The sequence below is a fragment of the Boleophthalmus pectinirostris genome, unplaced genomic scaffold (genome assembly GCF_026225935.1).
Source record: "Boleophthalmus pectinirostris isolate CB_2022bp ecotype Guang Dong unplaced genomic scaffold, ASM2622593v1 HiC_scaffold_17, whole genome shotgun sequence".
Classification (NCBI taxonomy): Eukaryota; Metazoa; Chordata; class Actinopteri; order Gobiiformes; family Gobiidae; genus Boleophthalmus; species Boleophthalmus pectinirostris.
Genome location: NW_026571115.1, coordinates 25,166,442 through 25,193,554, shown reverse-complemented (window position 1 = coordinate 25,193,554; position 27,113 = coordinate 25,166,442). Strand labels below are relative to the sequence as shown.

General features: G+C 36.3%; 1 protein-coding gene across 2 annotated transcripts in view; it reads right to left on the bottom strand.

The window, feature by feature from the left end:
• Window positions 1-27,113, bottom strand: part of prkcbb (protein kinase C, beta b) — a 223,475-nt gene that overhangs the window by 181,606 nt on the left and 14,756 nt on the right. For both annotated transcript variants that reach the window (XM_055152249.1, XM_020919954.2), the window contains exon 3: window positions 23,678-23,709. In XM_055152249.1, the coding sequence (XP_055008224.1) occupies window positions 23,678-23,709 (32 nt within the window). The remainder of the gene's footprint in view (window positions 1-23,677; window positions 23,710-27,113) is intronic.

Below are 27,113 nucleotides of genomic sequence, written 5' to 3'. Positions count from 1 at the left end.
AATTCAAAGAACTAATATTTAAAAGTGCTTAGAGCTATGTAGTTTGCACCAAAACGGAGCAAAGGATCATGGTCGATGTAGTTCCCTCAGTTTTTTTTAGCTCCTGCTGCACCATAACAATGAATTTAAGCAAAGAAACTTGTGATTTGATATATTGTGATGGCCCACGATATTATTGAGAGACTTTTGATGATACGATATCACAATATTTTGGTTACTGTTACACAAGGCACATCTGTGAAATGAAAACCATTTCAGGAAAATTCATTGTGAAGATCAGTGAAAGAAGCGCTATGGGTGACGACTTTGAGGATTTCAGTAAATTACACAAAACATATTAGTAGACTTATTAAACTCTTCTTCTTCTTTACAACATAATCTTATATATCTTTCTTCATATACTTAATGTCTTCAATATAAAATGCAGACAGCAGTAAACATTGAATGAGAGGGTGTGTGCAAAATTTTGTCCGGTAGTGTGCATTTATAAAAATAGTTGTAACTTCACTTCCTTTTTGGGTGGGTCTATGTTTAGTTTACACTGCTGGTTATCTTGTGTAATACCCACTGTTGTCCACATTTACATTGTATTTACATAAAGCCACACCAGTATCCCACACTGCTGTTATGTCGTCCTTGGGCAATACACTCCTCTGACCTTGGCTGCAAAAATGCTATTCAACTACATCTAGAGTTTGCCACTGATAGAGCAGACTACTGTATGGTGGATCTACAGTATGTTATAATGTTGCTGCATATTCTGTTCTACCTTGTCATGTCATGAGGTAATACAGGAAGTGCTCCACTGTGTTTTTAAACTCCACACACACTCTATCATTTGGTATTTTTCAGACCTGGAATTGCAAATCTCTACTGAATTAAAGGTATTAAATGTAGCTGCTAACTTGCAAACTTGCATACTTTGAATTCAAAGTAAATAACCAGTATGTTTATGTAGTTCTAACTTCACAGAACAAATATAACTGATTGAAATACAAAAGATGAGCAACATGGGGCTGTCTAATTAATATCATTTTAATTGCTAGAACTGATTTTGTGCTAATCAACAACGGAAATTGTGTAATCAAATAAGTCAAAACACTGCCCTTCAAATCCAAAAGCAACTGGTCAAATCTACAAATTCTTTTAAAACATAAATCATGAATGCCCAAAGTTGGTACCAGTGAAAAGCTTCTAGCACCACAAACCTTTTCCAAAATTTAGAGACAAGGCCACCAGCAGCACATCCTCTGTCACAGAGAGAACACTCATATTCCACTGAGTTGTGTCTTTTAGTCTGACAGAAGCTGAACCGCATCAGCTGCACAAGGAGCACACCGTTTATGCAAATTAGCCATGTGCTTTTAAGTTTTGTTTCGTAAACTTAAACACGTGCGCAAAACTGCATTAAACACATTATAATGTCAAAAGGGCTGATGTGGCTCTATAGTCGTTATATGTTGTAAAGTTTAGTAATGTAAAGTTTATTTATGTAGAGGATTTTAATCAATAATCTGCTGCAGTGTAACTTGTACAATAGTGTTTGGAAACATTGGGTTTGATCTGCAGTGGATTGTGGGAAACCTCAGAGCTCCTTACTGCTGGATAGGAACATGGGCCTGTTAAAATAAGGAACATCCTGAGCTTCTTCTGCTGAAGGAGTCATGGTTCTGGTTATGGTATATTTAACAGAGTTAATGATATCGAGATATATATCGTATATCGAGATATAGCAAAATATATCAAGATATATTTTTTGCTCCATATCGCCCAGCCCTATTTATAAGTACTCACCAATGCCAAGTAAGTTTGCAGGTAAAATTAACAACAACTCACATATTAATGAACATTTCCTGATGACTGGGGCAATATCAGTTTTGAATTTGATGCTGATAGCACACAGTGAACTTATTTTGACCTCAAGAGCTGTTTATATCTGTACTTGAGATGCATTTTGCTCAAATACATGGGAAACATGAGTAGACCTACATAAATAGTTGTTTAAAATAATCATATTAAAGGTGTACTGTGTAACTTTGCTTGACTCCATGGTGTTGTCATTGCTTTGGGATGTTCCACAGTAGGGCACTACACAAACATATCTTGTATTTATTCAATTACAGGTATTTTTATTCCTCAAAACTCACGCAAAAACGTGCATTCCTACTCTTGAGATGGCTCATTACTCCACAGATTTGACTCATAACTTGGGCTGGTGATGTGGTATGTCTGTTTCCATGGAGATAGTTACATAAAATGCCATACTGTAGATTATTTCAGGAAAAAAGCGGTGGACTCTCTCCCTGAAAAGTTACACCATGCACCTTTAAATTACGATACTCCTTAGCAATAACATGTATGAGAAACTATAGGACAATTAGCATTCCTCTGCTCATGAAAGCGCTGTGTTGTGATATGTGTGTGTGGGCGTACAGTTGGCATCCTCGCCCACACACAGCACACCTGAGCTCCGCGGGCACTGCCAGGGCACGTTGGCATTAGCGACCGGCCAGAAACTCATTGAACTCATGGACGGTTCATCACAGTTTCATAAGAGTCCAGCAGCAGAAGGGACAGACTACAGAAGCAGAAATAAAGTAGTTGGAGATGCGGTGTTCAAGGCCAGATCGGGTTTTTCTAAGACTTTGGAAAAGGTATTGTACATTTTTTTCCCTGTATATTTTTCTTGTGTAAAAATGTCATGCCTCTGTACAAACAGCTCAGGTCAAAATAAATCCACTTTGTACTGTTGGCATCTAGACTTAGACAAGCTTTGTTGACACAGAACGGAAATGATTTGGACATAGTAGCTCACACATCACAAAAAATATAAAATAATAAAATATAAATGGTAATAAATTCAAAATAAGCAGCAAAAACAGCAAGAGACTGGTTAATAAGGCGCAAGTATACAAATAAAAAATAAAAAAACAAAGAAATATATTAATGGAAATTAGAGCCCGACCGATATATCGGTTGGCCGATATTATCGGCTGATATGGGCAACTTTAGGCATATCGGCTATCGGCCGATATGCTTGCTGATAGGGGCCGATATTTCACATGGGCATGTTATACCTCGTTATAAAGCTTAGACTCTCTACATTCTGTTCATTTAATCCAATTTACAGACAGATAAATGTCCAAATATGTGTCTCCACATCAGTATTTATCTACGAAGTCATTTGTCTGTGTGTGTCCTACTGTCCCTGAACACACCACAGCGTCGCGTCACTCACGTGTGTTTGTTTACACCTGCAGACACAGATCCAAACACTGAGATTATATTCTTTTTACGGACAATCGGTTTGAGTCTGGATTAAAAGGACATTTATTAGTGCAGAATTGTGATGTGAGGAGGAGCCTGTATGAGCGGTGAGTGTTGGAAATATGTCGACTCTGAAGCTAGTTTTTGTCATTTGTTATGGGTTAGCTGCTGTAGCTCCCGCACATAAACAGACTGTTTTCTATTGGTCTGTTCTAAAGTGACTATATTGGCCATATATTTGCTACTGGACCTGCACTGATATGTAAATGAGCTGTGAACAGACGTGTGAATTATGACATTTGCGCATATAATTAATTACCGCGGCGCGCACGTATTTACGGCTAAAGGCTAATAGCGCTACTTTCTTTACTAGTGATGGGTCCGTCGCGAACGAAATGACTCTTAGAACCGACTCTTTGAAGGGAACGACGGGAGCCTGATCCTTATTGGGAGCCGTGTTTTCTCTTTCTCTCACTTTTTTTTCTCTTCACGCCGCGTGATTCGTGGTTTGACAGCGGCAGCGGCTAAAAACAAAACTTTGAGAAATTTGCGTGTACGTAGGATTAAAAAAAATTTAAATAAAAAAACGAGCATATTTGACTGTAGTTTAGCATAAAATAAATAAGTCCCGGTTTAGTCCTTTTTCAGTCCTGGTTTAGACCTGGTTCAGTCCTGATTCAGTCCTGCTTGCAACAAAACAATCTGAAGAGCCACTTGGGAGCCAAAAGAACCAGCAGCTTTTAGTGAGCCGAGCCAAAAGAGCCGGTTCTCTAAAAAGAACTGGAATACCCATCACTAGTGTCTAGAATGTGATGCAAAAATGCCATTAAGTCAACCTACTGTCTGTAAATATGATGTAAAGAGGCAGAATAACAATAAATGTTGCCTAAATAAACCCAATTTAAAATCCACCAGAGCCAAACCTAAGTTTTTTAAACAATTCAACATTTACAGTGAATTTTTACATCACTAAATATATCGGTGATTATATCGGCTATCGGCAGCGCCAACTCCCATTATATCGGTTTCATATCGGCCACAGCAAAATCCATATCGGTCGGGCTCTAATGGAAATATATCTCAACTAAAGAGATCGCTATTAGAAAACATTATATTGTTCAATAATCAGGAAATGTGTGTCAGCATGCTAGTTGTTCCACTGTCATTGAAAAATTCCACTGCTGTGAAAACTCAATGTAGTGAATAATTAGGATGCGATTTGATTTATGTATTTTTTGGGGGCAAGTAAGAAATGTACATTCTTTTACAATGGAACATATAACATTAATGAAATCACAGCAGAAATAACAACAACAACAAAATTTAATAAAAAAAAAAAGCTGGCCCAAAAAGGAGTGGGAAGATGAAAACTTATTTAATCCCACCCTCCTCTTATGTGCATAATACGTAAGGTAAATAACTTTGGATCATTGCAATCCATTTAAAATGAACTAGTTCTGTTTTTCAAGTTTTTAAGACTTTAAAAGGTGCACTGTGTAACATTTCTAGTAGAGGGTCGACCACTTGCTTGTCTCCATGGAAACGTTACTGCTTTGTCTAGAATGTTCCAAAGTATAGATTAAATCTGTCTTTTTCAAGAGAGAGAAACAGGTTACAGCACTACGCTACATTACAGTTCAGATCTGTGGAGAGTCGCCCCTATTCACAGAAGGATTATTGTATTTTTGAGCAACAGAAACACATATGATGAATAAATCAATGACAATAAATCAATAACATCTCCATGGAGACAAGGCAGCGGACCTTCCACCAGAAAAGTTGCGCAGTGCACCTTTAAGTATGGGAATAAGTTCAAACAGTTACATTTTCCTACTTTAAGAGGCATTGTGTTTGCATTGTGTTTTCTGGTGGAGGGTCCATCTCCTGCCTGTTTCTATGGATATGTCATTGCTTTGCCTGAAATGATCCACAGTATGATATTAAACAGCTCTACTTTACTTTTATTTAATTACAGGTGGTTTTATAGCTCAGAAATACCTAGAAAAACAGGTATTCTGACTGTGAGCGGGGTTGCCTCTCCACAGATCTGACCTGTAACTTGGTCTGGTTTGGTCTCCATGAAGACAGAATGGTTCAATACCACTATGTTTAATGACATTTCAGACAAAGCAATAACATTTTCAAGGAGAGAAGCATTTGACGAACCTTCCAGCATAAAAATGACACAATGCATGTAATGAAAAAAACAAACATTTGCATATATTTTAGAAGTGACACCAGTCCATCATGCTTAACTTTTTCCTCTCACTCAAATCAAATGATCAGATTGGCTTCTCTGGAGGCCTGCAACCAAGTCATGAAAAATTATGACTTTTGAAACTATGGTTATCTGGACTGAAAAGACTCGCACATGCAGTTTGTTAAGAAAAATGCTAATTTGCTACGTTTTATCACATAGACAGCAGCCATATTAAATCAAAGTAGACAGGAAGAACATTTATTTTGTGCGTTTTTTTCCTTAATTTGTAAAGTTCTTCTAAGAATGTATATCAAGAAGCTTACATTTGGCATATTTGTAGTTTAAAAAATGAACTAATACATTAATGCTTGGATTTTATGTCGCGTTGAAGAGTCATAGAAGTACGGAAAATAGTTCTTTAATAGTATTTTTTATATCTGACGATGTTATGGCTGTCCATGGATGTTCAAGGCTTTTTTTTTTTTCTGTTTTAGTTGAACCTGACAGTAGTTGTTTTGTTTACCTCTTGTTATGGTGATGCTGACAGCGTCGGGATGTAGAACAGTAATTAACTGTTGCGGGAAGTACCTGTGCGGTTATACAGAAATGCACGGCAGACAGCATTAGGATTCTCACTGTCCAGGGTGCCATAACGCATTTGTAATATGTAGTGCTTTTCCAGAGTCAACAGGAGCTTTACAATATTATCATTATTCATTCACTCTATACTCAGAGGTGGTAAGATGGCCACAGCTGCCTAAAGAGCAGACTGACAGAAGCAAGCCTTCAAATCTGCTCCACTGGCCTCTCTCTAATCACCACTATTCACTCTAATTAGGGATGTAAGAATAACTGAAATATCATGATATCGTCAAAAGTCTTACAATAATATGGAGAGCTGTCACAATATATCGAATCACAAGTTCCTTTGGTCAAATGCATGGTTTTATTGTAGCAAAGGCTAAAAAAAAACATAGGAAACTACATATCCCATGATTCATTTCAGCGCAGACAACATGAAGAAATATGTTTTTTACTTGAATTCTTGGGATTGTGACTGTAATGATTTGCACCTCAAGTCTTGTCAAGGTATTTTAAATCCAAAAAGTATCCGGTCTACACTGACATTAACCACTCCAAAATATTATTATTATTATTAATAAATATCGCAATGAATATTGTGAGATTTGGATATTGTTACATCCCTAACTCTAATGCAAGGTGGCTGAAGTGTCTTGCCCAAGGACACAATGACAGCATGCCACCAATTACATCTCACTCATTTGTCTCTCTCTAGTTAAATCGGCTGCGTCGTTTTAGACTTAGACAAACTTTATTGATCCAAAAGGGAAATTATTTGGACACAGTAGCTCACAGCATATTATAATCAGAAAGAGAAAAGTTATAACACGTTTTAAAAGAAACAGGAAGCGCACTAGGGTTGTCCAAAGTATCAAGAGTCATATGCTAATTGATTCTAAAACGTGTCATGTGACCATAAGTAAAAATTTCTGAACATTTCCTTGTGTTGTACTAACTTCCCATTTGTATGCTGTTTTTGTTTTGCCGCCCTGAGTTTGGCAGCTGTAATCTTTCATATTTGCATTTCTTCAATACAGATATTCATTAATGTGCACTGTCCCTATAAAACTACCACAGAAACTAGATACTTTCAATAGATATAAAATTGGACAAAACTGGAATTTTTCTGAATAGTTTTAGAACAATCTTGAGCTTTATCAGAACTATGAGACTAAAAAAACTACTACTACTTCTTTTGTGTTGAAACTTGTCTATTGTCTAATATAGAACATTTATATTTATTTATTTTATTATCTTTATAGTAGCAAAATCAGTATCGATTATCAAGTATGGCTGCAAGATTAATCACAATCGAATCAAAATCGTAATTTGAATGGACGCAATTAGCAAATCTTGAAGAAAAATTTATGAAGTATCATAATTTTCTTCACAGACAACAAAATCTCCTGTCTTATTCTGCATAAAATCTGTTTCGCCTGTAGTTTAGATCTGTAGAAACATGTTCTGAAATGTAATTCTTGTATTGGTTTGTCGTATTTCAGTATTTTGGTGATTTCTTCTCGACTAAAGATATTTGCACTTTTTTTGCACATTGACTATTGGCCTTAAAGGTGAATTGTGTAACTTTTTGGTTGGGGGTCTGTCACTTGCTTGTTTCTATGGATACCTCACTGCTCTGCCTGAAATGTCCCACAGTATGACATTAAACAGCTCTACCTTCTTTTATTCAATTACAGGTGATTTTATAGTTCAAAAACATCTATAAAAGCAGACAAACTAACTAAGAACGGGGTAACTTCTGGTTTGGTTTAGTCTCCATGAAGATACAAAGATTTACCATACCATACTTACCATACTTTGAAACATTCCAGACAAAGCAATAACATCTCCAAGGAGAAAAACACTCCACCAAAAAAGTTACACAAAGCTCCAGCAAAGGTCGATATTTTGTTTAGGTCGACCAGTTGCCAAAAAAATGTGTATAAATCTTCATTTGAACACATTTGCAAGGAGGACACTGCACAAAACGTGACTAAATTGCTTTTTTATCCAAACTGTAGCAAAGCAAGGTCATGGGTGAGTTTGTAATAAATTTAAATTACATCATTTGTGAAAAAGAATCTAAATCGGCGCTACATATCAGCCAGAAAATATTGGCAGACCTCATTGGCCGTTGGTTTCTTTGGATTCTACAGTTGGCCATGAAAGAAAACATACTGGTCAATCTCTGCTCTGGAAGCATTTACTTCAACAGAATTGCAAATATCGCAATTGCAAAACCTTTTTCCTTGGTGTCGAAGGAGAATTTGAAATGTAATATGACAAAACGAAATGCCACACATTACTGAGGCGTTTTTGGAACCAAACCTGCACCATCGGATCTCTTCTCGAGCTCTTCTCCACTGGTCCATTATCTCCTCCATCACCCACCAGCTCTCAGCTCAAGCACCTCTGTACCGCACTGTTCTGACGGAGCAGGCTTCAGTTTAGTTTTGGTGTAAAAAAAAAAATCTGAATAACAGGTGCATAAGAGTTTGATGAAATCTCTCTTCTACCACAGGACATGTTAAAAAAAAAATAATCATAGTTTAAATTTTGATCAAACGTGAGCTGGTAAATGGAATAAATGTCAATGAGGTCAAATTTTTCAACCTCTGACATAAAGTGGAACTATAGTATCACTGCATTATTTAATTATTTGAATTTTAATTGAAATCTAAGTCTGTCAGTTCTAAATTTCAAAAAGCAAGTGATGTGGAGTGGATTTTACACTTCTGATGAAGAAATTTCACCTTTTTTGTTAAGTGGAAATTACGAAAAGTATTGTGCAAGTTCAGAAAAAGAGTAGCCTTTTGAAAGCATCTTTTTGTTTTTAAAAGACAAAAACTGGGATTTTTTTTTTTTTTTTTTTTTGTAATATTGTGCAGCCAGAGCCAGGACAAACTAAAATTTACTAAGCTTTAACAAACCTCAACTGTAAGTCAACTGAAAGTCAAATTTTTAAAGGTGCATTGTGTAACTTTTCTGGTGGAGGCTCCATCAAAAGCTTATGTTATTCATGTTTCACAGTATGGCATTAAACCTTTCTATCTTCATGGAGACCAAACCCGACCAAGTTACAGGTCAGATCTGTGGAGAGGTGACCCCGTTCACAATCAGAACACCTGTTTTTGTAGGTATTTTTGATCTATGAAACCACAAGTAATTGAACTGATGTAAGGCAGAGATGTTTAATGTCATACTGTGGAACATTTCAGGCAGAGCAGTGACGTATCCATAGAAACAAGAAGGTGACAGACAACCAACCAAAGTTACATAAGTCACAGGTTTACATATACGTTTGCCTGGCATCTAGAATACACACTTCTTCAATACTTAATGAAGAAGAGTCTGGTCACTGAGTTCAGATGGGTGTGACTGACAGGTGGATTAGCCAATCAGGGACAAGCATGGTCCGTCCATATCAAAACAAATATAGCTGCACAATTGGCATATGAAAATTAATTTGTTATACTCATAGATAGACACATAAGCAAAACCTCTTCTCTCAAAAGGAAAACACACAATTCCACCTTGTGATGTCATCTGGTAATACAAGAAGTGCTCCACTGTGTTTTTAAACTCCATACACCTTCACTAGAATCATCTGGATTATTTCAGCTCTAGATTTGCCAAACTCTACTGAATTTAAGATCAAATGTAGCTGTTAACTTGAAAACTAACTATGTGAAACAGAGCATTTTGAGCTTTGGAGATGCAAAGAGACAAATTTTCCAGTTTTACTCAACATGTGTGAATGAAACAAACCACAACTCGGTACGTGTTTGATTGATGTAACAAAATTCAAACATGGCTTAAAGCTCAAACAAACAACAATTTTTCATCATTAAACATACAGACATCAAGTATACTTCCAACGGTGAGCAATGTAGAATTCACACAGTCCAAAATCAAAAACATTATACATTTCTTTCTGAGTCTATGCGCACCACTGACTCACTCGAGCAGAAACGGTAAAAGAAAAATACATTTCTAAATTGCCTTATGAGCGGATCACTTGATATGGAAATAGCTTGAAAAATGGTTTGATCACACCAGGAGGATCCTCGTCCTGACGGTCTGAATTTGCCAAATGAAAGCTCTCACATACAAGTGCATTCTATTTAGGACTCGTAACAGTGTGGGGGCTTCAATAGCACAGGAACAACTATTTACGGCTCAATGTATCGCAGCATATAGACGCCGTCCTCATGCGGTTTTCCACCTAACCTTTTGCAGTCTTTCCACTTTTGTTATGAAACCAAAAATGTGAGATACTTGGTACAAAGCAATATAGTTTTCTTTGGTGGTGAGCAGATCAGAATCATAAACAAGAATGTGCTGTTTAAAGGTTCACTATGGAACTTTTTCTAGTAGAGGATTTGCCATCTTCCTGTCCCAAAGGAAATGTTATTACTTTGCTTGGAATGTTACATGCAAAATTAACTCTTGTGCACTTTTTTTTGTGCTGATCTATGTTATAATTAGGTGTGTGCAAAAATATCGAAATATCAATAAATCGTATCGTTTAATGTGATGATACAGTATTGTTATCATGGGCTGCTGTATCGATATATCGCCAAGAGTATTTTTTGGTATATTTTACTAAATTATTTTGTTACAGAGCTACAGTTTTGTTGCTTGTTTAGTGGAAGGAAACTCTTGTATGCAACACATTTGACATTTTCACTATTCTGATGATTAAAATGACGATGGTTTAACAAAGACTTTTAGTATCACAGCCATGATTTAGCCTTAATTTTTATTGAACCGTATCGAATCGATTTGAAATATATTGTATCAAATCATATTGAATCAAAAGCTCACTGTATCGAGGTATGTATCTTATCGGCAACTTCTGAATGATATCCAGCCCTAGTTATACTGCTGTTACCTGATCAAAAACATACCTGGAGTTGTGTTTTGTTTCATTCATTCCTTTGTGAGTCTGTCAACATCTCCAAACCTCAAAATGTCCTGTTCCACCTTTTGATGTCATGAAGCGGTAGTCATCTCCCTTATACCCTTTGTTTAGTAAATAATGGCAGTTTCAGGGCTGAAATTATCCCAAATGATTTTGGTGAAGGTATGAATACTTTAAAAACAAACATCACAAGGTGGAACAGCGTGTTTTCTGTTTGAGAGAAAAACTCAGCCTAAATATGCAGGATTTGTGTGTTAAACATGTGTGAATGAAACTAAACACAACTCCAGGTTTGTTTGTGATGAGGAAACAACATAAATCAAAAAATTGTGTAAATATGGGACCTAAATACTAAGAGTGTAACGATATCCAAGACTCACAATATGATATCGTCACAGTATATTTATTGCGATATTTTTTGGAGGCTACTTTTTCCTCTTAAAATGCCTTGACAAGACTTAATCCAAAGAACTAAGACTTAAAAGTGCTTAGAACTGTTATTTCTTCTTGTAGTCTGCACTGTAATGAAGCAAAGGATCATGGTCTATGTAGTTCCCTCTGTCTTTTTTTTAGCTATTGCTGCACCATAACTCTTAATTTAAGCAAAGAGACTTGTAATTCGATATATTGTGGTGGTCCACGATATTATTGTGAGAACTTTGACGATACAATATCATGATATTTCAGTTATTGTTACATCACTACTAAATACACATAATCTTAGCTAGCTATGGACATTTGAGATGCTACAGGCTTTTTGCTCCATATGCGGCAACAAATGTGGCACAAGACCTTCAGAGGAAATACTCTAAGAACCATTTCATCACAGATCGAAAGACCACAGCAGAGTAAGAATGAGGCCTTTCCTGAAGTGTTTACCTGGCTCCTCCTGGACACTGCTGTGAAGCGGCTCTGCTTGTGTACAAGTCTCTCCATGGCCAAGCACCAAAGTACATCTGTGACATGTTAGTGTCATATGAACCATCTCGCACTCTGAGGACCACAGGTATGGGTCTCCTGCTCATGCCCAGAGTCAGGACTAAACATGGGGAGTTAGTGTTTCAGATTCATGCAGCTAAAACTTTGAACAGTCTTCCTGAAGATGTTAGACAGGCCTCTGCTTTGACACTGTTTAAATCCAGGCTCAAAACAGTTTTGTTTAGCTGCATATGACTGAAAGGTTTTCATTTTTCATTCCACACGCTTCTCTCTAATTTAATATCTTTCTCTCTTTTTAATTTTATAATTTAGGTTTTTATTTGTTTGTATTGAGATTTTAATGTATTTCTTATTCTGTAAAGCACTTTGAATTACTTTGTGTAAGAATTGTGCTATACAAATAAACTTGCCGTTTGTCTCCATTTCTCTTTCTGTTACATAATGCAGCCTGTATCTATCAGTACCCAATATTTCAAAAATCATTTCTACAAATAATTATCACGGTAATTCCCAAAATTTTTATTCCAGACTCTTATTTCCAACTAACACAATCATCTCCCTCTCCCGCCCACAGCCCAAAGCCCTTTCCTCCCGTCCTTCTTGACTTGCCTATACTTGACACCTTTGGCATACTTCAGTGCTGGCCAGCCCACAGTGTACTCTAAATCTGCCAGGAGGGCCCTTAACAGCACTGTACACTCGTTAGCATGAGCACGCACACAGAGCCAATCACACGCTGGCATTAGAGCCCCACAAGCAGCCATTAAGGAAATAGGAGTCAGACGGTTCATTGGTGGAAAACAAGCAACCAACTCGTAACCAACCACACATGTACACACTGTGCAAACCAGAAGAGGAGAAATGGACTGAAAAGTGTCGTATTTCATAAAGCCAGCTGCTGTTGCCGGGGTAACCAAGCACGGTGCACATCTCAGTGACGCAGTGCAATGTTTGTTTACAGTAACAACAAGTACGCACAGATATAAGTACAGGATATACTGAGGATGTGGTATAACAGCATGTTCCAACCACTGGTTTAATAAAATAAATTCACTTTTTCAGATGCAAACTGAGCTTATAGGTTCTATATTACACAAAATTGATTCTTGTGAGCTTTAAGTCATGTTAGAATGTCGTAACCGCCTTAAAAACAAACCTGGAGTCGTGTTTTTGTTTCATTACACATGTCCTGCAATCCTGCATTATTAGTCTGTCTACATCTCCAAAGCTCAAAATGCTCTGTTCCACCTTGTGATGCCATGAAGCTCTAGTTTTTAAGTTAACATCTTTACCTTTTACCTTTTGTTCAGTAGAGATTGATAATTCCAGGGCTGAAATGATTCAAATGATTCTAGTGAAGGTGTACGAAGTTTAAAAACACAGCAGAACACTTCCTGTATTACCACATGACATCACAAGGTGGAAACGAGTAGAGCTGCTCAATTATAGAAAAAATCATTATCACAATTATTTTGGTCAATACTGAAATCACGATTACTGAAACGATTATTTTTTAGTTACACAATGCTTTTATTCTGCATTTCTCTCTCTCAAAAAAAACCCACTTGTTATTGATAATTTACGCAAAACTTTCAAACTGAAAATAAATATAAGATACAAAATAAGCAGTTAGAGCAGTTTTGCGACGTATAAAACATAAGATAAGATCAGATAATCCTTTATTGTCTCCCATGGGAGAAATTTGTCTTGGGACGGGATCACATGCTTTATCAAAAACAGCACACAACACAAACACAACACAAAGCACCACACAAACACCACATAAAATGAATACAATATACTTTGAATATGAAATAAGGCATAAAAAACATAAATGTATCCAAAATAAACAATATATCCAGCTGTTCTACAATCTCTATATTTAAGAAATAAAATACGTATACTAGATATAATTTAAAAATATCCCAAAATAAACTTTGCTAAGCTTGTTTCAACTCAATTACAGTAAATGAGTTTGGAGATGGTTTGACACACAAATCGAAATTGTGATCAAAATGTATTAATTGCACAGCCTTAGAACAGACCGTTTGCGCTTTGTGTTGTATTTTTTTTATGAAAAGCGCTTTATAAATAAAGTTTGATTGATTGATTGACTGATTTCTGTTTGAGAGAAGAACTCAGCCGCAATATCAATATGCAGTGTGTCTGTGTTTTCACAATTTTTTGAACGTCGGAAGCCAATAAATCCGAGTAAATTCCCTCGACATCCATTGTAAATGCGTTTTATTGCAACAGTTGGGGAAAATATGAATTCCCAAGAAAGTTTAATGTTTATTTTGTTAGCTTATGAATACCATAAACAAGTCATATCAGCATAAACTACTCCAACAGAGACGACGCATGAAGTAAGTATAATTTTGTTCATTCAAGTATCGTGTAACCGAGACTATCACATAACTTATAGCCTAGGTTGGGGTAAATTTAGTCACAAAAATCATGCTTAAAAGTAGGGTTGTCAAAAGATCCAGAACTAGACTCTAATTTAAGCAATTATTTATAATTTTTACAACTCACATAAGTGGATTTGTGGACATTTATCAGAACTAGTTTAAGATCACATGGAATATGTATAATAATTACTATATTGAATAACATTATATTTATCGTTTATAATTTTTCTTTGCACTGCAGGGAAATTTTTATATAAGATTTGAGATGTATAAGGTTGAATTAATCATTTCAGCTCTAGAATTGCGAATCTCCACTGAACAAAAGGTAAAAGGTAAAGCTGTTAACTTGGAAACTACCGCTTCATGAAGTATAATTTTGTTTATTCAAGTATTATGTAACATGAGCTATCACATAACTTAAAATTTGTGTGGGTGTAACTGTAACATTAGCAGGGGCGGTTATTGATACAGTTGTTGATACGTTATGTAGGCTTTGTGTTTTACTGTGTGTGCTGACATCTTTGCTGTGACGTAAATCCAACCGTCTCCAACCGAACCGAGATTGTGTTTCAGAAACCCGATTTGACTGGACGCTCCATTGCACTTTCTCGAGGTGGAGGTTAAACATGTGTGAATGAAACAAAACGCGAGTCCAGGTATGTTTGTGATGAAGAAACAACATTAAAACAGAAATCAGAGAAGAGCGTAACATGGGACTTTTAATGTTTTGCTGCCTCGAAGAACAATACTAGTCATTCAAATTATTATATTATTATTTTACGCTAAGACGTAAAGGTAAATCGGTATTTACTTGTCGCATATAGAACAGGCATTTGACTTAGCTGCAGACTTCCTGAGTGTGCAGCAGACCATGACACACACACACATTATAAAACATGTCGCTCCTTTTTAATCAGTGAATCAAAACAAACTAGTACTAAAACGTTTAATACAGTTGAGTGACAGAGCATTTAGAGCAGATCCAACTTCTGCTTACAAACTGGGTGTGACAGAACAGATGAGATTTCAGGTAAATGAGTTTCAGTGTTTTAAGAGTTATTGAAGATTTTGGCTGTTTTATTTCAGTTTTTTCAGCCGACTTTTATGGACACAATTGATTGATAGATACTTTGCAGTGATTTCACGCCGGGGGTGGTCTACATGCATCTCTACAGGTGAGATGTTCAGAGGTTGCCATGGTGACACAATGCACATACTAGCAAACACTGTCAAAACATTTTTAAGAGAGAGACTTTGTTTAACAGCACAAATCAGCTCACCTGTTGTAGTTCACGTTTCTTTCTAGTCAGATTTGTCACATTTACATGAGCACTTTAATTCCAAATAAAAATAATTTAATTCTGAATAAAAAATAATTCTGCTTTCAAAACACCATGTAAACTCTTAATTCTTAATGAAAATGATTATTTGGAATTAAATGTAATTGCAAAGTAAGTACGTGGTTTAATTTATTCCTCAATCATGTAAGCTTTTATTCTTTTTAAAAATAATCCCGGTCAATCAGTGCATGCTCATTGGGTTGCCCTTCTGACACAATCTGGATGATACAGCTCCATCAGTCCTGGCTTTGGACTTTCATCTACTGCTCTTTGGATTTGTGAGCGAGATGCGGGAGTGGGCTGAGGGCAGCCTCAGACTCAGTTTGTCTTCTTCCTCCCTTCTCCACTTCAGCTGATAGACAAAGCGTGATGAGAGAATTCTCAAGCTGCTGCTTAATTATTATCGGAACAACTGCGAAAAAAGTTTGTCATGTTTGTGTCCGTAGCGTAATGACAAACCGAGATGACAAAAAAGTCGGTAGCAGCTGAAGTGTGTGTTTTCTTCTGGTCAAAATAAATACGTTCATGTCCACGTCCAATCAGAACCCTTTCCGACCCCCAGACGTTGAGCAGAATTAAATAAAGACAATTTAATGTGTTTTCCATGTAAACCTCAATTCAGAATTATTATTTCCATGTAAACTTGAAGGAGAATATTTTCATTTCAAACAATTTAATTCAGAACAATTAATCTGGAATAAACAAAATAAAATAAAAAACTGATTAAAACTTGAGTAACAGATCTTCAGACAGAGCAGTGTCTACAGTTAGATATATAAGGAGGAGGACAACAAGCCAAAGAGAATATTTGTGATCTTATCTCTGATGTATCCTATATTTAGTCACAAAAATCATGGTTAAAAATAGGGTTGTCAAAAGATCCAAAACTAGATACTAATTTGACCAAGTATTAATAAAAAAAAACTAAAAAAACAATTACAATTACATAACTGGATGTGGGCATCTTGAGTTTGATCAGAAGTAGAGTAAGACCACACAGAGTATGTATAATTACTATATTGACTTATTTTTCAATATATGAAAGCTGGAACTACATTTTTTCAGATCAGTATTTATCGTCAGTAATTTTTCTTTGCATTACAGGGAAATTTTTATATAAGATTTGAGCTGTATAAGGCTGAATTAACAACTTCTACAACTCATTACGATGCAAACTGCTTTTTGCAAGCTATTTATTCACTGCAGCTCAGTTTTTTTTTACAATATTGAAGATTTAGAATATTTTTTGTGGTTTAAATCTGCTCATTTGCTTGTTTTATTGTGTCAGTGGCATAAATTTGTCTTTTCTTTAGTACGAAAAGGGAGTTTATCATGACAAGACTAGTGGAAAAGTGAACGGACACCTGTATGTGAGAAAGTGTGTGTGACCTTGCTTGCCTTTCTGAACAGCGGTAAACGATACTGCTGCAGATGGGTAAACAGGTCCAAGAGCGTCTCAGGACAAGGACAAGAAAACATCTCAAGATAGTGAAACTAGAAATGCACCGATTCAGCTTTTTCAATACCGATTTCAGTAATATTATATTTTTAAGTATTTGCTGATACTTGACATGAACCGATAACAATGTAGAGACTAATACAATAAAAGCTTTTTTCTCTTTAAACAAAACTAAAATAAGACAAACTGATCCAAATATGTTACGCAACTGTTATTTATCCCTCAAGTAACTACAGAACAACTTTCTTTAAATAAAAATTCAAATATTATGAAACATTCTAGATTCAGGATATTTAGCCTAATCGATATTTGGGAGCCGATATCCACTTATAATCTCTATTTCATGCTGTCTAATAGAGTCTTATGTGTCAAAATAATCTTAAACGCATAAAGACATACTATGCTTTTGTCAGCTTGTGCAAAAATGGCTACACAATGCCGCTGAATCCCAGGTTTAAGCTTGATTGCAGGAGAATAAAGATGACTCAAATGTGCATCAATCACTCTAAATACAACTTCGAGTGGGTATATGAGAAGAGAGAACAATCATAACACTGCTAAGAGTCAGAGACGATTTGCATACTATATCTCTTCACAAAACAAACCGAAACCAGCACTGACTTCCTCCTTCAGACCTACCAACGACCATTTGTATCAAGATAAACCCCACTAAAACCAACACATGACCTAACTGTGTTTGTTTCATTACAGGCTCAAAAATAATATCCGTGCTATCAGTGCCCACTACTAAACATAGAGTAATTAACCAGGTCTGTGCAATGTGTAAATACTCATAATGAAATCAAAGTAATTTTAAGGGACGCACTGATTCAGCTTTTTCAGTCCTGTTACAGATATCAATACTTTGGTTTTAAGTATCTGCCAATACCCAGTATAACTGATACAAGTGTATGAACGAGAATGGCAAGTGCCCCCAAAACGAAGTACACCTATAACAAATTTGATCCAACTGTGTTATGTAATTGTTATTTATCCAGTAAGTGACTATGAACAGCTTTGTGTGAATAAAAGTTCAAAACACTATAAGGGAAATAGCAGCACTTTTGGGACAAATTTGGACACAGGACTATAAACCGGGACGAGGGGGCCTTTTTACTCTCACACACCTGGGATACTGTCCTGATGGTGCCGTCATCCTGCCGCCACCGGTAGGAAGACAAACAAAAACCTGTTTAAATCAACTGACCGGACAGCAACATCATGTGACCACCCTGAGGAAGACTGCTAATGAGCAATCGATGAGGTATGAAAACAAACTCTTGGTCTGAAAAAAAGAATTCTAATAACATAAATTATCAGAAGACCAAATGAACCTCATTGGACTAAATTTGGACACCCTTCTTGAACATTTAGATGTTGGGGTGTAGAGAGGGGTGAGGTTTTGTAAAATAAAAATAAAATTAAATTAAATTAAAAAAAACATTCTGAGACTTCTTAGGCGTACATCAGCCAGTAAAAAGTTTTATTACATTAAAGATGCGTTGTGTAACTTTTCTGGTGGACGATCCGACAAATGCTTCTCTCTGTAGAGATGTTATTGCTTTGTTTGGAATGTTTCACAGTATGATATTAAACCTTTTTTATCATCATGGGGACAGGTCAGATCTGTGGAGAAGCTACCCTGCTCACAGTCAGAATGTAGTTTTTTCTTTTTTTAACTATGAAATCACCCGTAGAACTGTTTCAAGTCATACTGTGGAACATTCCTGGCAGAGCAATGACATGCATAGAAACAAGCAGGTGACGGATAGCCTGATTCATCAGCCGGTTTCACTTCGTGGAAACCGTCTGGCCTCGCAGCATTAGCATCCGTTCGCTCAATGGCAAGCAGGTACATTTTTTATTTAACCAATCACTGCTGTTTGGTCGTGACATATGGAATGCTCCAAATCTCGTAGAAAGAAGGGCAATAACGTCTTTCCCCTTGATAAAATTCACCAAACATTCTCTTTGTTCCGACTTTAAATCCCTGATCTCGGGAATTGTTACCAACACAGAATGTATGGCTTCGTCTACATCCATCTCGACCGCTTTGTTTATTGTTGTGCTGTACCACAAAAGGTACAGGTGTGTGGTCTACAACTTCTGGGGTTCTTGCAAACCGTCTAGTGTATTCTGATTCCTGACGTAGTCGCTGGAGAGAAATGAAACTGAGCGAAGACACGCCAAAAAGTTACACAGTGCACCTTTAAAGGCCCAACCAGGGTATAAACTGAACCGAATCATTGGACAGATAACCCAAGTTTTACACAGAGAAGCACAGAGAAACTAGTCCACATGTTTCAGTTTTCAGTCAACTATTATAAATTCAGTTTGTGCTTTTGTATTTTAAATTTAGTCAAAAATAAAAACAGCTAAACCAAAATGTGCATCCTCTATACCAGCCCTGCGTAAGACAGACAGTTGTTGTTAGCACCACTGGGCTAATTACAGCTAAACCAGCGCCAGCCTGAACGCGTCCAGCCTCCAGCAGCTTATAGATGGCTCCGGCCGAATGCTCAATGTTTCACTGTTGCTAGGAGACAAAAATCCTTGGACGCACTCAGCTGGCTGTTAATACAAGTAGGAACAAAATACAGTCTTTTTTGAAAATTGATTAAAAAAAAATAATAAACTCAAAGGACGTGAACTCTTTCATAGGTCTATTTTTATCAGCAACTACCGAGCGAAACTGCCCAGATAATGAAAATTATATGGCAGGCATAAAAGGCAGTTTATGGTGCGTAAATATAACGTGTAGTAAATATAATGACTGTCTATGAAAGAACAGAGCCCCATAAGCTAAACAAACGTTAAAATTTTTATGGAAGAAATTAACTTTTACAAGAGAACATTTAGGAGTAAAACTACATTGACAATGAATTTTATTTAGCAAGATAACAAATCTACAACAGCAACTTGCAAATGTATTCTTGGCTCAAAACCTGTGGCACAAAAGTAAAAGTACTGTACTTAAAACAATTTAGGTATCAATAATTTTATCCATTTTACAGTAAATTTTAGACGTTTTTAAGTAGTCTTACTTTTTATATTTACTTTAGTACATTTAAGAGCAGGTATCTGTACTTTTGATTTCACTACACATTTTTTGCTCTTTCATGGAAAAGGTAGAAATTTTGTTACATGTATCTGTAATTTCATACATTTTAAAGTAGATTTTAGTACTTTTAGTAGTAGTTTTTACTTTTAGAATTTTCTTTACTACATTTAAGAGCAGGTATCTGTACTTTCTACTCTGCTACACATTTTGTGCTCATTCGTGGAAATTTAGGCATCTATAATTTTACACATTTTAAAGTAGATTTTAGTAGTTTTCAAGTAGTTTTTACTTTTAAATTTTACATAAATTTGCTTTACTATATTTAAGAGCAGGTATTTGTACTTTCTATTCCACTACGCATGTTTTGCTTACTCATGGAAAAGGTAGCAATTTAGGTATATATATGATTTTATACATTTTAAAGTAGATTTTACTAGTTTTTAAGTAGTTTACTTTTTAAATTTATTTTACTACATTTAAGAGGAGGTATTTGTATTTTCTGTTCCACTACACATTTTTGGCTCCTTTGTAGAAAACGTAGAAATTTAATTATTTGTAATTTTATACATTTTAAAGTAGCTTTTAGTAGTTTTCAAGTCTTTTCAAGTTTTTTTACCTTTTATTTTTGCTTTACTACATTTAAGAGCAGATATCTGTAATTTCTACTCCACTACACATTTTTTGCTCATTCATGGAAATTTAGGTATCTATAATTTTATACATTTTAAAGTAGATTTTAGTAGTTTTTAAGTAGTTTTTACTTCTTAATTTAAGAGCAGGTTTCTGTATTTTCTATTCCACTACACATTTTTTCCTCATTCATGGAAAAGGTAAAAATTTAGGTATCTATAATTTTATACATTTTAAAGCAGATTTTAGTAGTTTTTAACTCATTTTTTACCTTTTCATTTTGCTTTACTACATTTAAAGAGCAGATATTTGTACTTTCAGTTCCACTACACATTTTTTGCTCATTCGTGGAAAAGGTTTTGAGGTCAGGTTTTGGCTTTGAGCAAATAAAAATAAATACACAACATTCGAAAAACTGAGAAATGAATTGCAACTGAAGAAAATCTGCATAGTTTTGATCAGTATTTGCAGTAAACAGTTCTCATAATCTGTGTGAAGTACTTTTCAGATTGGTACTTCAATACTTTCACTTTGTATCTGCATTTTTACTTAAGCAACAAAATCGAGTACTTCACCTAAACCTACATAAAACATCTGTATTTACAAATGTCTGTCTTTTTTTCAAATTTAAAGCAAAACATTTCGTCTCAAAGATTCATTTTAACATCAGGGTGGTGACAGACCAGACTGTGTAAAAAGCAGCATCAATATTGACTTTGTAAGCTATGCCAACTATCCAAACAAACAAGCATTTCAACACGGGAGAATCTTTGCCATCTAAAATTAATCATATTTTTGCATTTTTTGCATTTCCTGGTCAAATTAATTAGAAAACTTTGCATGCTTTTCACCCAACTTCAGCTTCTTTGATTACAATATTTACAGAAGCATCTATGACAGCTCATGTTTGGCTCTCAGGACATCCAGCAATATTGTGTGTGCGGAGAAGTCAATAGATAGTAGATTCGTTTCATAATTCTTTTGTTTCATGCTATGCTATGAAATCTGATGCTTTTGTCATTGTAATAAGTCAATAGTGCATCAAAACAGAGCTATTTTAAACTGGCTGGAAAATTTAGCAAGTGAAATTTATAGATTCACAATATCTGGTGAAAATTATTAAAATTTTGGTGTAAATTGTGTTTGTATTCCTTTAGGGCTTGTTTACATGAGAACGCTTGCGGATAAAAACTACAAAATATTTTCTCGGAAATGCCTTTTGTTTAAACGGTGATGGCATTTTTGGAAAAATCTGAAAAGTTGAATATGATTTGCCATAGAGTTTCCGTCTACACTGTCCAAGACGCAAAACTCTGGTCAGATCTGCTCACGTCGCGTACGCGTTTATGTCACATACATCGCCACCTCGCCTCCTGGCATGCATACCCAATTGAATTCCACACACTTTTGCGTCACCGTATGCATGCAGATTTCCTCCCGAAAACGCTCGTCTAAACGCGGAATAAAAAGTGAAAACGTGATGCCACTTTCGTCATCATATAAACATAGTCTAATTCATATTCAAAAATTCATGCTTTATGTTTATGTTGCTCGGTCCTAGTATGATTCAGGCCTGATGAGGGTTGTCAAAAGTATCGAAAATCAGATAATCAAAACAAAAACTAGTATGAAAATGAGATACTTATTTGACCAAGTATCAATACTAAAAAAGTCACATTCACAGGACAGAAATGAACCTTTCCTCAATAGATTTAGAACGATCTTGAGCTGTATCAGAACAAGTATAAGAGCACAAAGCCTAGTATACGCCCACAGACTACTTTGGAACCTACCTGGACCACTGAGGGATTACAAAGATTTAAAACCACATGGGAATATAAAAGAAAGTTCTATGATTTAATGTTGTAAATCACATTGCATTGTCTAAATAAAGAGTGTTTTTACTATCATTGTGGTATCAGAATTGGTACTGAGCATCAAGTCTAATCCTTAGTATCAAAATTGAGATTGAAATTTGAGTATCATGACAACATTAGTCCTGAAGTAGATTTGGTTCAGTCCTGTTTCAGTCCCGGTTCAGTCCCGGTTCTGTCCCGGTTCTGTCCCGGTTCTGTCCCGGTTCTGTCCAGGTTCTGTCCAGGTTCTGTCCAGGTTCTGTCCAGGTTCTGTCCCATGGTATCCTGATTTAGTCTTGGTTTAGTCTTGGTTTAGTCTTGGTTTAGTCTTGGTTCTGTCCTGGCTTTAGTCCTGGTTCTGTCCAGGTTCTGTCCAGGTTCTGTTCAGGTTCAGTCCAGGTTCAGTGCAGGTTCAGTCCAGGCTTTTTCTTAGTTTTGTCCTGGTATAATTCTGGTTCAGTCCTGGTTCAGTCCTGGTTCAGTCCTGGTTTTTTCTTGGTTTTGTCCTGGTTCAGTCCTGGTTTAGACCTGGTTTAGACCTGGTTCTGTCCTTAGTTTAGTCCTGGTTCTGTCCTAGTTTAGTCCTGGTTCTGTCCTTCGTTTAGTCCTTGTTTAGTCCTCATTTAGTCCTCATTTAGTCCTCATTTAGTCCTCATTTAGTCCCATTTCTGAGCAATAAAAGCCAAAAACACTCCACCATATCATTAAGTAAGAGTAACGTTCTTTGAGTTGTGCTTTTGTGATGTTTTTGACACTTTTAACAATTTATGACTGAAGGTGTCAATCAAACTCCTGCTAGATATAAGCCTGCATGCCTTAAACTACCAACAATGTGTGGATAAACAATTGCTAATTTATAATGTGGGAACAACATAATGGGACAAAGAGCTCGGTTGCATAATCCTTGGACACGAGCCACTAAAATAAAGCTGAAAGACATAGTGCGCTGGTGATCTCCGGAACATTGCATACTGTACCGATGTAAATGAGTGCCTTTTATCCGCCTACCTTGACACTGGAATCCCTGCTTGCCGAAACCCCTGCAGAGAAAGCATATAGAAAACAGGTTAAAAAACACAGGTGAGGACACATATTCCGCCGCCACAATAATGCATAGGATTCCTGAGAAAAGAAAATAGTCCCCCCTTTGCCTCGGGGGATTAGCATAAAAGTGGAATGTCAAACGCGGCGTGACACTACAGTCCCGCCGTGCCGAGGTTTTCGGTCTAAGAACACATTAAAAATCACACAGAGTCTAGCGCACCTGCTGAGGGGAGTGGGCAGAGTTGGATTCGCTTTGGAACAATAGACCTGGGTCAATAAAAGGTCCATAAAAGTACAGGATCACAATGTGAAGCAGCGACACACCCGTTTGCATGTATGGAGTGATGTGCTGTAATGAGCCGAGGCAAAAACAGCATTGATTTGCATATTGATTTGACAATATATTTCTTTGACATATGCGCCATCTTCTCGACGCATCCATAAGGGACAGCAGTGGTGGAGCTGGTTAAAGCAAGCAGCCATGAATTATAGTTTCAATTTCAGAGCCCATAAACGGGATGTAGTGACATGCTTTAAATTTATTCAAATGAAATCCCCAATGATTACTCACATCTGATTCTGCACTTTGCATTAGGGGTGAAATATCTATATATTTTGATACTAAATTTGATGATACAGTATCGTTATCATGGGTTGCTCTATCAATATATCGCCACAAGTAGTTTTGGGGTATTTTATAGGGGTGTAACGATATCCAATCTCTCGGTATGATATTTTCACAGTATGAATCTTACGGTACGATATTTATTGCGATACCGTGGGAAAGCTCACGATTAGGGATGTAACAATATCCAAATCTCACAGGACGATATTTATTGCGATATTTTTTGGAGGCAAACAAACTGTTAATATGCTACTTTTTCCTCTTAAAATGCCTTGACAAGATTTAATCCAAATAACTAAGACTTAAAAGTGCTTAGAACTATTATTTCTTTTTGTAGTCTGCACTGAAATGGAGCAAAGGATCATGGTATATGTAGTCTTTTTTTTTAGCTATTGCTGCACCATAACTCTTCATTCAAGCAAAGAGACTTGTAATTCAATATATTGTGATGGTCCACGATATTATTGTGAGAACTATGACGATACGATATCATGATATTTCGGTTTTATTGTTACATTCCTAGTATGTGTGTAAGTGTTAATGACATAATATTCGCCACAGGTAGTTCCCCACATATGCTCTTTAAGGTTAGTCAAATAGTATGTGGTTCAGATTACAAAATAGGTCTCCAGAAAATTATTCCAAATTGCATGGAAAGTATTAGAATTCTGTGACTGCATAGGTTTCCTCCAAGTGCTCCGGTTTCCCCTACCACTAAAAACACACAGGGGATCCTCTGCCCTGTGAGGCCAGGACTCCCCTGAAAGAGAGATTCTTAATCTTAGCGGGACATTCTTAGTTGAATAAAGGTCAAATAAAATAAAAAATTTATGAGTGTTGAGGAGTAAAACAGAAGTATTTCATATTAACAAATAGCATTTTAACAAAGAAATATTGTAACCCTAACCTTGCGTATAATATTAAATGTCCAGAATTCAGACAATAGGCTCATGCTTACGTTACAAACCAGAAGACATTTTGGAAACATGTGATGATAACTTCTGGAGTAGCTACCGACACTGAACTCACTGACCATCTAAAACCCATGAAAACTGCATATGTATGTGCTATAATTTGGCACCCTCATTTCTTCTAATCGCATGTACCCAGTGCGCTCAGAGTTTGTGTCAGTGGGGAAATGATGAAAACTGAGGTATGGTTGTAATTGTTGATTCGCCAAACATGATTGAACACTACAATGACATGTTGATGGAGAAACCTGGGCAATTTTCTCATTTTTTCTAGATTTTGTCAGACTTACTACTGCAAACAGAGCCCGACTGAAGTTGTCATCGCATGTTTCCAAACATCGCCCTTGTTTGTGATGTAAGCGTGATCACATTTTGCTGTGTATTAACCACAGCCATTGTTAATGTTTATTTAATTCTTTGTAAGGACCCCCATAAGTTAATCTTCCTGGGGTTAAAAACTCTGTCTTAAAGATGGACTATTTAACTTTTTAAAGGGGGAAGGTATGTCCAGCTGTCCCCTTGGAGAAGACATTGGTTTGTCTTGAATATTCTTCTATCTTGCATTCATTTAATTACAGACATTTTTAGTTGTCAAAAATACCTAATATATGTTTTTTTTTTTTACAGTGAGCGGTGACGCCTCTCCACAGATCTGACCTCTGACTTGGTGTTGTGGGGTTACCTAGTTCATGAACATTAGGGTTGTGCAAAAATATCAAAATATTGATATATATCGTATTGTTTAATGTGATGATACACTATCGACATTGTGGACTGCTGTATCATCACTATATCACCAAGAGTATTTTTTGGTATATTTTACTAAATTATTTTGATACAGTGCTGCAGTTTTGTTGCTTGTTTAGTAGAAGGAAGTCATTTATGCAACACATTTGACATTTTTACAATTTTTATGATTAAAATGGGTGTGTTTCATATTAATTTTGCACAAGAAGTGGTTTAACAAAGACTTTTAGTACCACAGCCATGATTTAGACATAACTTTTTATTGAGCCTTATCGAATCGTATCGGTTACTGTTTCGAGATATGTATCGTATAGTGGCCTATGTATCGACGCATGTATTGAATCGGCAACTTCTTAATGATACCCAGCCCTAATGACGATAGATAAGTTTAATGCCATACTGTGGAACATTTTAAACAAAGTAATAATAGCTACTGTCACTCTCATCGCCCATTCACAGTAATATGGTTGGCAGGTTATGACAGGCGGGGCATCTGATATAAAAATCTGGTGACTGGTTCTGATTTTGTGGACAATCTATTATCACAAACACAGTTAATTAAGTAAAAATAGCAATTCCTTTTTTTGAGTATGCACATTGACCGTCTAAGCAGGTCAGGCTATTACATAGAGTGCACATTATTCATTATTTGGGGTCATTTATAGTATAGCCCATAAGGATTACATGTTATTCACACGCAGGCCCTTTCAGGTCAAACCGTTTAGCAATTCACAAATTAAAAAGCCCAATGCAGGACTTAAATAAGACCATTTTGGGAATAGTGCACGCCAGATAATAATAAAAGGATCAAATTAGGCCAAACCCCCGCACCGGAAACTCATTTAATATAAGCGGGGAGACAGGCTGTTTCGCGGCGCAGAGAGCTCAGCAGGTGGAGTTGGAAGCACAAAGAGAGGCCACAAATGTCAGTGCGGGTACAAAAAGGAACACGGGTCTTATGCAGTTTCAATGCTAAGTGTAGAAACTGGTTGACCACTATTTATGCCCTACAATAAGGCCAGGGCTTTCTTGCGCGCTGGTCACTCTGTGTTGATGT